The sequence below is a fragment of the Equus quagga genome, chromosome 20, assembly GCF_021613505.1.
Source record: "Equus quagga isolate Etosha38 chromosome 20, UCLA_HA_Equagga_1.0, whole genome shotgun sequence".
In the NCBI taxonomy this organism is placed as follows: domain Eukaryota; kingdom Metazoa; phylum Chordata; class Mammalia; order Perissodactyla; family Equidae; genus Equus; species Equus quagga.
This window is the reverse complement of record NC_060286.1, coordinates 42,572,081-42,587,465: the sequence shown is the minus strand read 5'-3', so window position 1 is coordinate 42,587,465 and position 15,385 is coordinate 42,572,081. Positions and strand designations below refer to the sequence as shown.

The window sequence follows — 15,385 nt, the reverse complement described above, 5'->3', positions numbered from 1 at the left end:
CTATCACTCACCACCACACACTCGCAGGAAAAACAAGTTTCACTTCAGAATGTCTCTGATGCAGAAAAATTATAATTTCATTAAATCTTGACCCTGGGGTAGACATAGCTTTGCATTTGTGTGACCAAATGGCAGGGGCGGGAGGGGCACACACAGCTCTTCTGCCACACACTGAAGTACCTGAAGTACTCTGGTCCTCTCAAGGGAAAACACTTGTGCGATTGTCAGAGCTGTGAGCTGAGCCAGCTCCTTTTTTCATAGAACACCATTTTTACTTGAAATACTGTAATTATTCAAACTTGGGTATTTGGCAGACATTTTTCTCAAAAAGAACAAAGGAAGCCTGTCACTTCAAGGAAAACAAGTGATAGTATTTGTTGCTGATGATAACATTCAAGTCTCGAAGTGATGATTAGAATTGAAAACTTGTATCCGCCTTTGTGAACGTGACAGATTCCCAATAGCTAGACTTTTCTGATCAGAATGATGGTGATATTAACAAAGGTTCTTTGTTTGGTATTATAAGTAAACTTGTTAACATTTGGAAGATCTGCATCACTTAGTGGATCAATATTTTCCAAGTGACCAATGATGATGTTATAAAATCATGCAGGGGGGGTCAAAGAGCCATTCAAAGTGCAAGACAGACCGACGGGTTTCACTGTAACAAGGACGCACATTTTACTCATATGGTTTCAGATTCCATACTGTAACTAACCTTTAAAAAAACTACCATTAGTCGATTTGGGGATATGATTTAAAAAGAATGTCCAAAATTCTCTGAAAAGCCTGTTTTTAAACTCTTCCCATTTCTAACGACATGTCTGCGTGAGGCCAGATTTTCCTTCTATCCTCCAACCAAAACAATGTATTGCAGCAGACTGAGCGCAGAATCCAACCATCCTCGATCAAGCCAGACAGCAGAGATTTACAGAAACGTAAAGCAATGCTACACTTCTCACTTGCTTTGAAAATAGTTATTTTCACAAAAAATATGTTATTTATGTTAATGTATAATGGGCTTATTATTTTAAAATAAAATTTATAAATATTTTTAAATTTCTCAGTTTTAATTTCTAACACAGTGCACTCAGTAGATATAACCCATACAAACAAAAGCTCTTTGGGGTCCTCTTTTTAAGAGTGTAAAGGGGTCCTGAGACCAAAAAGGTTGAGAATTATTGATAGAGAATATTTGTAATAGACAGGTCAGTCTTGGATCAGAGGGACTAAAACTCACTCGGCTAGTAACTGCTGAACTCCTACTACATGCCAGGAATGAAAGCTACAAACAAGAAAACAAAAGGATTGTGCCACCAAGGAGTTCAGTCTGGCTGGGTAGATGAATGACAAAACAGATAAAGCTCAGGCAGGCACAGAGCCACATGGGCAGTAGAAAAGGTGCAGGCCTTGGAGTAAAAACCCCGGTTTAGAGCTGAGCTCTGCCAGATATTAGCCTGTGATCCTGGGCTAGGGACTGGATGTCTCGAAGCCTTGGTTTCCTCATCTATTGATTGGAAATGAGAACACATAGCTCCGACCACTGTTGTGAGGATTCCATAACATAATGAATGTGAGCGCGGGGCCTGGGCACCGTGCTGCCACCAAACCTCCTCCTCTGCCCTCTCCCACTCCTACATGAGGCCACCGCACACAGGCAAAGTTTGCCTAGGGGTAAGCTCTCCACCCACTGAAAGACTGACCTCTGTCCATAGTGAAGATTATGAGATGCTTCACATCAGCCCCACAAAGGAATCACCCTTCAAAGAATGAGGAAGGATAGTGGCTTCTTTTCCAAGTAGTAGCAATAGACAACAGTGGAACGAAATAAGTGAATGTTCCAGCAGAAACAAAGGTCAACTTTTCAGTCACAGAAGTAGAGGCTTATAAAACAGAAAAGTCTTTGACAGAAAATGTTACAAGTAACAACTGAGATTATAAAGGAACAATGATCGAGAATACAAGCTGACTAAAAATACAATTATGAATAAATTTCTCCAAATATAAGAAGGCCAACAAAATTTCTGGAAATCAGGGGCTGGCCCCGTGGCCGAGTGGTTAAGTTTGCGGGCTCCGCTGCAGGCGGCCCAGTGTTTCGTTGGTTTGAATCTTGGGCGTGGACATGGCACTGCTCATCAAACCACGCTGAGGCAGCGTCCCACATGCCACAACTAGAAGGACCCACAACGAAGAATATACAACTATGTACCAGGGGGCTTTGGGGAGAAAAAGGAAAAAAATAAAATCTTTAAAAAATAAAAATTTCTGGAAATCAGTTTACCTGGTCTAGATCCAGAGAAGAATATACAATTTTCCCTTTGTCGTCTCCAGAGAACAATTTCATTCCATTGGGGCTCCAGGCCAGAGCTGTTATGCTATTTTTGTGAATACCGCTGACATCAAATCTCCGAAGCTATGAATAAACGATAAAAATACACACAAGAAAAAAGAAAGGAGAAGCACTGTGAGCTGGGCCATGTGGACAAGGTGTCACAAGCCCTCCTGTTTATGGAGGAACTGGTTTTCTCCACCTTGCTTTCCATGCAGAACCCTGCACAAGGTTCCATCTGTCTATTTACCTTCAGAACTGACAAAGAACAGCAGAGAATATTAAGGAAAATTTAAATTACCCATATGTGTTTTTTGCCAAGTGTCTTCCCAGTAAAAAAAAACGTTTTCTGATTATAAAGAACACAGCGTTCAGCTTTTCTGAGCATATATTTTCTAGGCAGATGAGGATTTCTCATTTTAAAATCCATGAGGAGGGGCCGGCCCCATGGCCAAATGGTTGGGTTCGAGCGCTCCATTTCAGTGGCCCAAGGTTTCACCAATTCGAATCCTGGGCGCGGACATGGCACCACTCATCAGGCCATACTGAGGCGGCATCCCACATGCCACAACTAGAAAGACCCACAACTAAAAATACACAACTATGTACTGGGGGGGGGGGCGGGGCTTTGGGAGAAAAAGGAAAAATAAAATCTTAAAAACAAAAAATCCATGCGGAATTTGCCAAGAAGTTAAGAAATGCTGAAATGATTAGTACTTACCTGTTTATTTCTCCCTGGCAATGAAGACACAAGTTGAAAAACTGCAACTCTCCCAGAGGCTGTGCCAGCAGCCACGAGGTCATCGAAGCAGCTCAGGAGCTTCACCACCGTGATGGATTCCGTCTTCCCCTAAGAGGGAACATTCAAAACCAGACTGACCTGTAACCAGGCCAGCTTTTAACATGTAAAACAAAGACGACATTATCGATGGGGTAAAAAACTTCGACGAGCTGCATCCTACACATATTCCTGATTGGAAATGAATACAACTCGGAAAGATAACGAAATCTGTTAAAAAACCTCTTTTTCCTTTCTAGGTTTTTAATATTTGAAATGACAAAATAAAAAGACTTATTTCTGATGAAGGAAATGCTGATCAATCGAGTATGAGTATACTGAGCTCTTGTCAAAAGAGTACTAAGGAGATTGGAGAAGAGAGGTATTTACCCTAAAAATCAGGAGTCTGGAGCAAGGAGAGCTACTCCAGATCTAGGCTCTGCTTTTCTCTCTCAACACGGACAAGTCATTCAACCACTGTCGTCCATGGTCTACCTGTCACACAGGCTTGCTGCGGGGAATCAATGAGCCAACACACCTGGAAGTGCTTTATAAACTGATGGTTTGGTTCTTAGATCAATAATCATATTAAATAACATTAACTCGCGCTTAATACATTGGTTTATTAAAAAGACGTGTACAAGCACTGCATAAAGATACTCAGGCTTCCAGTGCATCTCAGTGACCATTCCGAAACCATTCATTCAGAAAAATGACACGACCGTTTTGACCTTGCTAAGACATGGCAAGATCTCCAATAAACCGTTCTGATCCCTGATGTAGTAATTTAGATGGTAATCAATCTGTCAAACGTATACGAATGCCTTCCACATTCAGGGTACTGAGAGAGCTGCTATGGCAATATTAACTAAAGTAGGTCGCAGGCCCGCCCTCCTAAAGCTGAGCTGTAGCAATGAGACAGCACATGAAAACCGCCCACAGCGAGTGGAGGTGGTATTGACGGAGCTCACTTTCATCTGGTACTTTACAACTTTCAGGGTATTCTCATGTAAATACATCTGGAGCCAGATCGTGATACAGAGTAAGGCATTTGGATTTTCAGCTATAAAAAAGAAAAGGGGAACCCTTGAAGATTCCTGATTTTGCCAGTGTATCAGTCCAAGCTGTTTCTGATAACCCCCGATTAGGAGCAGGATGGAAGGAGGGAGTGGGGCCAGGCAGGAAGACCAGCTGGGAGCCTTTTGCAATAGTTCAGGCCAGAGGTAGTATGGGCCTAGCGCAGAGAAGTGGCAAATAGAACAGGCATGAAGGCAGTAAACATCTGGTTACAACGATGACAGCAGCAATGAAAGCACAGCAACTCTCCTTTATTGAGCGTTTCCCTGCGCCAGGCATCTTGTTAATCACTTTACGTGCACTGTCTCCTGGAATCCTCAGACAACAATGAAGGCAGGTGCGCGGTTACTCTCATTTTACAAAGGTTAAGTGATTTATCTAAGGACACGCAGCTACAGGGAATCAAGAGACAGGATTCACATTCAAGTGTGACTCTCTCCAGAGGCCCTGCTCTGCCTCGCTGCTCTGTGCTCTGCCTCGCTGCTCTGTGCATTCTCTTCTGAGTGAATCACAGGCGTGTAGATGGAAGGCTTGGTAGGCTTGTAGAGAGGAAGGAGAATAAAAGGACTTTATCGTCTGGAGTGTGGGTAACATGAAAGTGATGGTTTCATTAGCAGGATCCATGGGTGCTGCTTTGAGGGAAGAAAGTGACATCACATGTTTTAGATACGTATAGTCTTGAACTTGGGGGCAGGATGTTGAAAAGAGAACAGTTGGGGAAGGCCTGGTGACACAGCAGTTAAGTGCGCACGTTCCACTTCAGCGGCCCGGGGTTCGCCAGTTCAGATCCCAGGTGTGGACATGGCACTGCTTGGCAAGCCATGATGTGGTGGGCATCCCACATACAGGGTAGAGGAAGATGGGCACGGATGTTAGCTCAGGGCCAGTTTTCCTCAGGAAAAAGAGGAGCATTGACAGCAGTTAGCTCAGGGCTAATCTTCCTCAAAAAAAAAAAAAAAAAAACAGAGAACATTTTCCCTGGGAAACTGTAATATAAAAACCACCACCACATCAAGAATCAAAATCATTTCTGGGAGATCTTGCCATGTCATGGCATAAACTTAAAATGGCTGTGTAATTTTTCTGAACGAATGGTTGCAAGACAAAAATCACTCAGATGAGCTGTAAGTCTGAATATCTGTGTGGAGTGCTGGTACACACACTTTTTAATAAACCAATGTACTGGGCTTGAGTTACTGTTATTTCATATGATTATTAACAAATTTTATGGCTCTTGACTTAAGAACCAAAACATCCCAAGAACTGGATTATCAACACTTAACTAGACTTCAGATAGAAACAAAACATGAGGCTTCAGCTTCCAACAGTATGATAGTCTAGCCATTCTGAAAAACATTCCTCTCCAAACACCCAGAAATGCTGAGTAAGATACATTAAACATCCTTTTAAATGCACAGCTGATCTTTAGAAAGTAAAGGAGCAAAAAAACAAAAAGAATATTGCCAAACTGGAATAAAGCCAGCCCTGGAGCTACAGGCTACCTTGGGACTATGTGACCAACACCTGGAACCTTGGTTTATGAGCTGAGCAGAGTTAACGAGAACAAGACTCCAGGCCAGATGAGGTGGGAAGCTGGAGCTGATATCCCCTGCCAAAGTCAGAGCCCCTGAAGACCTAACCCTCAGTGCAAGTACAAACTAAGGAAAAATCGATCTACTGGCAAATGGAACTTTGTCTTATCTCACACACTGATTGGAGAGAATAAAAAGGAAGAATCTTTCCTAAGAAATTGTAATCACAAGCCTGCCCTCTTCAGCATGAGAGTGTGAATTTATTCTTCCCTTCCACTCAAAAGAAAGCTCCACGCCAGGCAGTTTATCTGAAGTGCTTCCATGTTAGCAGCACTCCAAGGTGCCTGGCAGACTGACCATAAACCCCATCTGTAGCACAGTCTCACCCAGGTCCCTTAGCATTCACATATATTAGGATCAGCCACATAGCTCATAATTAGAAATCGGATATTACAGGAAAATAAGTCCCATGAAAAAGAATCAACTAAAAAAAGCAATAATAGAATTGGACAACCCCTCACTCCCACCCAAGTATTTCATTTAGATTGAAGAGACCCAGAACGTAAAAGAAATATGCTTAAAATTTTTAAAGAAATATAAAAGGAAACAAACATAAGAGCAAGCTACTATCAGAAATGAAAAAGAATCAAAAGAATTTCAAATCTCAGTGGGTGGATTAAACAGGTTAGTCACAGCTGAAAGAAAATTATTGAACTAGATGACAGATCTGTGCAACAAAGAGAGATGAAAAGATAAAAAATATGAAAGAGAAGTTGAGTCATCGAAGTTAATAGAAAATGAAGGTCCAACCTACAACTAATTGGGATTCCAGAAGGAAAGAAGAGAGGATAAGGGACGGCAATATCTTCATAGGGTAGGGCTTAAAGTTATCCAAAACTGATGAAAGACCTGTATCCTCAGGAGCACAAGCTTTGCACAAGATTAATGAAAAGAGATACAACACACATACACCTTGTAGTGAAACAGTAAAACCTCAAAGACAATGAGAAGATATTAATATGTCAGAGAAAAAAGTCAAGTAACCAAATATGAACAACCTTTAAAAAACAGACTTTTCAACAGCAACCATGGAGTCCAGAAGACAGTGGAATATCATCTTCCAAGTGCTAAGAGAAAAAAATTGTTAGCCCTGAATAGTATGCTTGTCCAAACAATTCAAAGACAGAGAGACAGTCAAACAAACAAAAAAGAGGGTACTTAACACCAAAAGACCTCAACACAAGTACTAAAGGATGTACTCCAGAAAGAAGTAAGATAGTGACAAAGGGAAGAACTGAGAAATGACAAGGAATAGTGGGTGAAGAAGTTGGTAAAAACGTGAGGAAATCTAAACAATGACTGTAAAATACCATAATAATAATGTCCAATTTGAGTAGTTAAAGAGAGAAGACTTCACTTGTGACACTCCTGAATGTGTGGGAGTTTTCCCCGAAGACACGCAAGTTTCTGACACAAGCTAGGTGTCCTACAATTTAACTCAATTCTGACACTATCTACCCGAAGACAACGTCAGATCCTACAGGTAAGGGCTCAGTCGCACAAGTCTGCCACCTACACCCCTACTTCAGACACCAGTTATCCCTGTGCTTCTGATCACCCAGCTATAGATCGGAAGTTCCAATGACCCCCTCCTTGGGTTCGATTAATTTGCTAGAGTAGCTCATAGAACTCAAGGAAACACTGACTTGCACTGACCAGTTTATTAAATGACAAAGGATACAGATGAACAGCCAGAAGAAGAGATGCATAGGGTGAGGTTTGGGAGGGTCTCGAGAGCAGGAGCTTCTGTCCTTATGGAGATGGGGTACATCACCCTCCCAGTGTGGATGTGTTCGCCAATCTGGAAGCTCCCCAAACCCTGTGCTATTGGGGTTTCATGGAAGCTTCCTCATGTAGGCATGATCAATTATTAACTCCATTTCCAGCCCCTCTCGCCTCTATGGAGAAGTTGGGAAGGTGGGGGTCTGAAAATTCCAAGCTTCTAATCATGGCTTGGTCTTTCTGGTAACCAACCCCCATCTATGAGCCCACTCAGAGTTGCCTCATTAGAACAAAAGATGCTCCTAGTGCTCTTATCACTTAGGAATTTACAAGGGTTTCAGGAGCCCTGTGTCAGGGATAGGTCAAAGACAAATATGAGAACAAGAGATGCTCCTGGTGTTATTACTTAGGAAATTATAAGAGTTTTAGGAGCTCCGTGCTGGGAACCGAGGGCAGAAATCAATATATATATTTCTTCTTATTATATTATTATTATTATTTTATATTATTATCTCACAACTGAGATAAGTTAAAGGACACATATTGCAAACCCTAGAAAAACTACTAAAAAGATAAAACAGGTAGAGCCTAATAAGCCATAGTACACATAAAATAGAAATATGAAAAAATAATCTAAAAGGCAGTAGGAAAAGAAAAAAAACAAGGTATAAATAGATGGGATGAGTAAAAAACAGTCACCAAGACGGTAGGCTTAACCAATGGTTACTAACTGGGGGCAATTTTGCCCACCCCCTACAGTGGGACATTTGGCAACGTCTGGAGGTTGCTACAACTGGGGAAATACTACAAGCCAGGGATGCTGGTAAACATCCTACAATACACAGGACAGCACCCCAAGACCAAAATGTCAATAGTGTCAAGGTTGAGAAACCTTGACTTAAACCCAACCATATCAATAATTACATCAAATATAAATGGTCTAAATATGCCAATTAGAAGACAGAGATTGTCATACTGGCTAAAAAAGAACTCAACTCTCAAATTCAAGCTATCTATTTTATATATATAAAGAAATGTACTTTAGCTATAAAGGCACAGATAAACTAAAAGTAAGAATGGAGAAAGATATACCATGCAAATTCTAGTTATAAGAAAGCAGGAGTAGCTATATTAATACCACACAAAGGAATATTAACAGAGATAAAAGGACATTTTATAGCGATAAAAAGATCAATTCGGGAGCCGGCCCCATGGCGTAGTGGTTAAGCCCGGCTCACTCCACTTCAGTGGCCTGGGTTTGGATCCTGAGCACAGACCTACAGCACTCGTCAAGTCATGTTGTGGCAGTAACCCACATACAAAGTAGAGGAAGATTGGCACAGATGTTAGCTCAGGGATAATCTTCCTCAAGCAAAAAAAAATAGAGGATGATTGGCAACAGATGTTAGCTCAGAGCAAATCTTCCTCACACACAAAAAAATCAGTTTAACAAGATGACATAACAATCCTAAATGTAAAGGTACCTACTAATAGAGCTTTAAATTGCAAGAAGCAACACAACAGCGTGCATGTACGTAATGCCACTGAACTCTACACTTAAAAATGGTTAAAACGGTAAATTTTATGTTATGTATATTTCACCACAATAAAAAAAGAATACATGAAGCAAAAACTGACAGAATTGAAATGAGAAAAATAAATGAACGATTTCAACTGGAGATTTCAACACTCCTCACAGTAATTGACAAAACAAGTAGATAAAAATTCAGCAAGGCTATAGCAGTCTTGAAAGACTGAAGTATATTATTGCATTAGCTTGTGTCCACCGAAAAGCAGTCCCCAAAGATGGAATTAGACACGTGAGGCATTTATTTGGGGAAATACTTGTGAAGGAAAAGGGGAAGCAGGAGGAGGAGGCAGGAAGAATTGTCTGATCACAATGCAGGTCTGCAACCTGGGAAGGAGAGAGGGAAGGAAGGAGGGTTGGAGAGGTAAATCTCAGCCTGCAGTGCAGTTTAAGAAAGTTTTGGCCAAGCCAACAGGGACACGCCAAGGCAAAGTCACCTGTCAGAGGAGTCACCTATATCACAGGAATAAGCCTGCCTGAGCGTCCCACCTGCACACAGTCGCTGGCTGGGAGCAGCCAGTAGGAAGCATGGCCTTGGAAGGAGCACAGGGGTGGATTCAGAAGGCCCGTGACTACGCCCCCCACAGCAGGAGACAATCATTGAGATTAGGTTATTACTAACTGACATGCAGGGTAAGAAGACACTGACAAAAACTCCGTTTTATTTAAAAAGACAAAATATTTGAGGGTTATTTTTTATGACTGAATCAGGATACAGAAAACCTCTTTTAGGATACCCAAACACTCAAGGTTCAAATCCACTACTACTATCTTTGTAAGCAGTATTTCTTTTTCCTTTATTTTTTTTTTGCTTTTTCTCCCCAAATCCCCCAAGTACATAGTTGTATATTTTTTTTAGTTGTGGGTCCTTCTAGTTGTGGCATGTGGGACGCCGCCTCAGCATGGTTTGATGAGCGATGCCACGTCTGCAACCAGGATCCAAACCAGCAAAACCCTGGGCCCCCGAAGCGGAGCATGTGAACTTAACCACCTGGCCACAGGGCCAGCCCCCATGTAAGCAGTATTTCTATTTCATAAAACCAATTCTCCATTTAATATATTATTTAAAATGAGATCTTACTGCACCAACTTCATTAAAATACCAATCTAGTACCATTTTTCATATAAGTCTACAAATAGAGACAGACCTTAATAATATCAAATTGCCTATTTAAAAGAATTGTTAGTTTCATGGGGCCAGCCTGGTGGCACAGCACTTAAGTGCACACGTTCCGCTTTGGCGGCCCAGAGTTTGCCGGTTCGGATCCCGGGTGCAGACATGGCACCGCTTGGCAAGCCATGCTGTGGTAGGCATCCCACATATAAAACAGAGGAAGATGGGCACGGATGTTAGCTCAGGGCCAGTCTTCCTCGGCAAAAAGAGGAGGATTGGCAGCAGATGTTAGCTCAGGGCTAATCTTCCTCAAAAAAAAAAAAAAAAAGAACGGCTAGTTTCAAATGAGATGGACACTGAAGTAGGGTTAAGCAGTTAAGTGTTTACTGACGGCTTCACTGTGCTTGTTGTGGGGGACACAAACAAAAGTGCCACTTTCAGGGGTCTCACGGTCTGGGAAAAGGAGCAAGACTCATCCACAAATTTAGAAACAAGCACTGTCAGCACTGCATACACGTACAGGTGGGTCACTGGAAGGACAGTCAGCTCTGACGGGTACACGAGAGGAGAGGGCAGGCCGGGCTGCCGCCTCAGGACACCAGGTAGCTGTGTATCAAGTGCCACATTGCATATTCTGTGTTTTTCATGTTTTAAAATAACGAAATAAGATCATACATGCGTGATCATATCCCACCGCTTAAAGAGTTATTACAGGGATTAATTCTTCCCTTGCTTCTCACACAGCTTTACCACATGTACACGACCTTACACAATGAGACTACCCTGAAATTGGGATATTCCCTTGTTTTATTCATAGCTTTACCACATGCACATGACTTTACACACGAAAGTGTGTAGTTGTGCCTAACACACAGATTCACACTGATGAATTAGGGTGTGGCCCTTAACCTTCCTGACCCAGATTCTCAAGCTTTTTAGTATCTTGTTGTCGATCAGCCCAGACAGGTTGTCTGATGATCATCTAATGCACAAGAAGTGGAAGTTTAATCCAAAAAGCCAATTTATTATTTTACAATGAATTAACGGTTATACAAACCAGAGTGCTCATGTAGATACGACCAGTATATTCTTCCTCCACTGGCCCATGTACATGGGCAGCATGTTTTAGTTCAAAAGCTGTCTGGCAAGCATGGAGCAATTTATGAGCAAACCACTGTGAGCACCAGAGCCAGCCAGACCAAGGGGATCGTAGTTCTCAAAGGGATTCCCCCGCAGCTGCACAGGTAATTCGGCCTGACTTTTCATTTTCACAAGTTACACAGCAGACTGTACATGCTCATCCTTCTGTTGCATTCTCTTTTCTTTTGATATGGGGACAGTTCAATCTTATTCTGGCCTGGGAGCCACTCTTCTGTCTCTTTAAGGAGATTCTGTCCATCTCAGACCTCATCTACTGTGTGTTTAACTCTTATACTTCCCTGATTTCCAACTTCCTGGGGGCACTTCTTGTTGCCTTGTTGAAGCAATGTGACTTCCTCAAATAGAAACCCAGCAATCAAAAAATTTAAAGACAAAAAGTTTTATTTGAAAGATGCTAGCAACAGCTTTCTGGACAAACACTTCACCATTAGGACAGCACCCAGCCAGCCTTCTGAGGCTCCGTGGCAGGCAGGTCTCCCTCAGACACAGACAAACCACACCAGGGGAAAAGCGCTCTTTGTGAGCAGGTTTGTGGGAACTGTGCAGTCTGACAAGGCGTTCCTTATGAGCTTTTGTTGATATGTCAAAGCTGAACCTTCAGTCGAAACTGCTAGCATATCAAATAACCAATAGATCTGAACTATTTAGAAATATTGGAGAAGACTCAATAAGATATGAATTCATTCAATTCTTAAGAATTGTTCCACTATTTTCCTTCTTTTACTAACAAAGAACCACCGTTTAAAGTTTGAATATTTATACAACTTTTTAAAGATCTAAAAGTTGCACAAAGGCATCTGCTTTTCTAGCATAATTTCTGTAACTCCATACAGCAAACTGAAGTAGGGGCCGTTCGCTGGACTTGAAGGAAGTCCCTAGGGCCTGGGACTCTGTCACTAGAGAAAATTGTAAAGAGAGAGAGACTAAGCAGATTACCTATAAAGGAAACAGTTAGACCGCCAGCAGAAGTCTCGGCAGTCAAGAGACATGGTAAAATACCTAGAAGGCGCTGAGACAAAATAACCTGAAGTGAGGTAGGGATCAAGTCTAATTTTGTCTCCATATGCATACCCAACTGTCTCACACCACTTATTGGAAAAGCTTTGTAGTGCCACCTTTGCAATAACTCAAGTGTTCATAAACTTGTGAGGTTTCTGATTTCTCTCTTCCGTTTCAATGATTTACTTATCTATTCTTGGGCTAATACCACACTGCCTTAATTACAGAAGCTTTATGATATCCTGTTACCCAGTAGAGCAGCTTCTCCCATCTTGTTCTTCTTTTTCCACTAGTATTTTGACTATTATTGACCCATTACAATTTCATATACATTTTAAAATTGGCCTGTCAATTGCCATTAAAAAAAAAAAAAACCTGTCAGAATTAAATTGAACGTAGGTCAATTTAGGGAGAATGAACATCTGGTAAGATATTTTTTCACTGTGAGTCTGTGTAACCAATATTTGAAAGCTAGATTCCCAGCAACTAATGAACTGAAGCGACCATGCTGAGTAGGACATCAGTGAAACCCTATATTGTAATGCTACTGACATACCAGAATCTAGATAACAGGATCCTAATCAATAGATCAAAGAGTTACTTCCATAGGGAAAGACAAGAAAAGGCATTAGGCAAACGTGCCTTTGGCTGATACAGTAAGAGAAAAACTCTCAGTTCTGCATCACTTTTAAAAATACACCAGGTAGAAGTCAATGAAACATTCACAACATTCTGAAGCAGGAGTTTCCTAACTGGAAAAGATCCCAGACATGTCCCTGTGCTCAGGTCTCTCCTCCCTTCCGCCTGGTGTACTCCACCTCAGCTATATCAGCATGGCGTGCTGTCCACTCTCTTTAGGTCCCTGTTCAACTGTCACCTGCTCAGTCAGACCTTCCCTGAACTTGCTATTTAAAAGCGCAACCATCCCTACTGGCGCTCCTCATCCCCGTCTCTGGGTTACTTTCCCCTCAGAAACTTCTCCCCAATGGTTTATGCGTGCATGTCTCTTATCCATTTTCCTGGCTCTCCCCAGTAGACTCTAAGCTCCCTGAGGGCAGGGACTTTGCCTGCTGTGTTCTCTGCTACATCTTCAGGACCTAGAACGGGCCTTGAGAAACACTCACTGAATGAGCTCACTGGGAGAGAAAGTGTGGGAAAGTTGCAGAAATGAGAACTAGCATTGCCGCAGTCAGTGCAAAGACAAATCCATGATATTTCTTTCCGTTTTTTTGTTTTTGTGAGGAAGACTGTCCCTGAACTAACATCTGTCACCAGTCTTTCTCTTTTTGCCTTGAGAAAGATTGTCACTGAGCTAATATCTGTGCCAATCTTCCTCTATTTTACGTGGGATGCTGCCACAGCATGGCCCTACAAGCAGTGCCAGGTCCACACTAGGGATCCGAACCCGCAAACCCTAGGTCACAGAAGTGGAACATGAGAACTCAACCACTATGCCGCCGGGCTGGCCCCTAAATCCATGAAATTTCAACAACTTGCTGAATGCTAAGAGAGAGCTCTTACATTTAATTTCAAAACAAAATTAGGAACTCAGATCAAGTTATGTTTCTGGTCTATTCTTACGTACGTCATATCCATATATTTAACAAGTTTGTAACATTTTTGTTCTTGTTATTAGCTCCTCACAACATTTTCTTAGTGCTTTTGGCACTAGCTAGGAAGAATTCCTTGTGTCTCCATCTGCCTTCTCCCACAAACTTGTATAGAAATGAAGCATTATTCTTGAAAACCCATGCCAGGCTATATTTACCACGTAAAAGGTCTGCTTTCTTCTTTAGGAACATAACTTCATTTGAAAACATGATCTTTCAGCCACGCCCTACATGGGCTTATTAGAGGGTAAACTAACTTTTATTTTTATTTACCTTCCCATAAAATCTTAGATTTTTCCCAAAATTAAACCAGTTGATGCATCTCTCAATTTTCACTGTGAAATTCCAAAGAGATCCTGGATCTGGTTTGTATTGTCCTCTAAATCCAGACTTTTGTGGAAGCTCTGCCTTTTATCGTAAAGAAATGAGCACGATGGTTAGACAACCAGCTAGGTCACCTACACTGGGAATCTTACTGTTTCTTATCTGTAAAACATGGGGATGTAGCAAACAATTCCAAGACCCAGCCAGCCCAAAGGATGAAAATGACAATGACGACATAAATATTCAATTCATCTCTAGGATCACAAAGCTAATGACTGACAGCCAAAGCTCAAAACAAATCTTTGTTTGTGTCGTTGTGTTTATATAAGTAATATATGAACACATTCTTTATTTCATTTTATTTTTTTTTGAGGAAGATTAGCCCTGAGCTAACATCTGCTGCCAATCCTCTTTTTTTTTTTTTCCTGAGGAAGACTGGCCCCGAGCTAACATCCATGCCCATCTTCCTCCACTTTATACGTGGGACGCCTACCACAGTATGGCTTGCCAAGCGGTGCCATGTCCACACCCGGGATCCGAACTGGCGAACCCCGGGCCGCCAAAGCAGAATGTGCGAACTTAACCACTGCACCATCGTGCTGGCCCCCGAATACATTCGTATTACCAAAAAACTCTAATAATTCTACAGTATTTAAAGTCTTAAAAAGAAACCTTTTCCTCCTCAACAAGGTGGCTGAGTGGAAGCAGAGATGCAGATCTTTGTGAAGACCCTGACGGGCAAGACCATCACCTTCGAGGTCGAGGCCAGTGACACCACTGAGAACGTTAAAGCTAAAATCCAAGACAACGAGGGCATCTTGCCTGACCAGCAGCGTCTGGTTTGTGCGGGCAGATAGCTGGAGGATGACGGCGCTCCCTCAGACTACAATACCCAGGAAGGCTCCACCCTGTGCTTGGAGCTTCACCCACAGAGCGACATCACTGAGCCTTCCCTCCCGCCAGCTTGCCCAGGAACACAAGTGCCACAGGATGATCTGCCGCCAGAGCTGTGCTCATCTGCACCTGTGCTGCCAACTGCCGCAAGAAGTGCAGCCACTCCAACAACCTGTGCCCCAAGAAGAAGGTCGAAC

The 15,385-nt window shown here is 42.1% G+C and overlaps 1 protein-coding gene across 6 annotated transcripts in view; it reads right to left on the bottom strand.

The window, feature by feature from the left end:
• TECPR2 (tectonin beta-propeller repeat containing 2) overlaps positions 1–15,385 on the bottom strand; it is a 101,149-nt gene that overhangs the window by 72,223 nt on the left and 13,541 nt on the right. For all 6 annotated transcript variants that reach the window (XR_006886290.1, XR_006886291.1, XM_046647146.1 and 3 more), the window contains exons 3-4: positions 3,051–3,179; positions 2,282–2,413 (exon numbers count right to left, since the gene is read on the bottom strand). Coding sequence is in view for 4 of the 6 variants with exons in the window: in XM_046647146.1 (XP_046503102.1) it covers positions 2,282–2,413; positions 3,051–3,179 (261 nt within the window). In the remaining 2 variants the exon portion in view is untranslated. The remainder of the gene's footprint in view (positions 1–2,281; positions 2,414–3,050; positions 3,180–15,385) is intronic.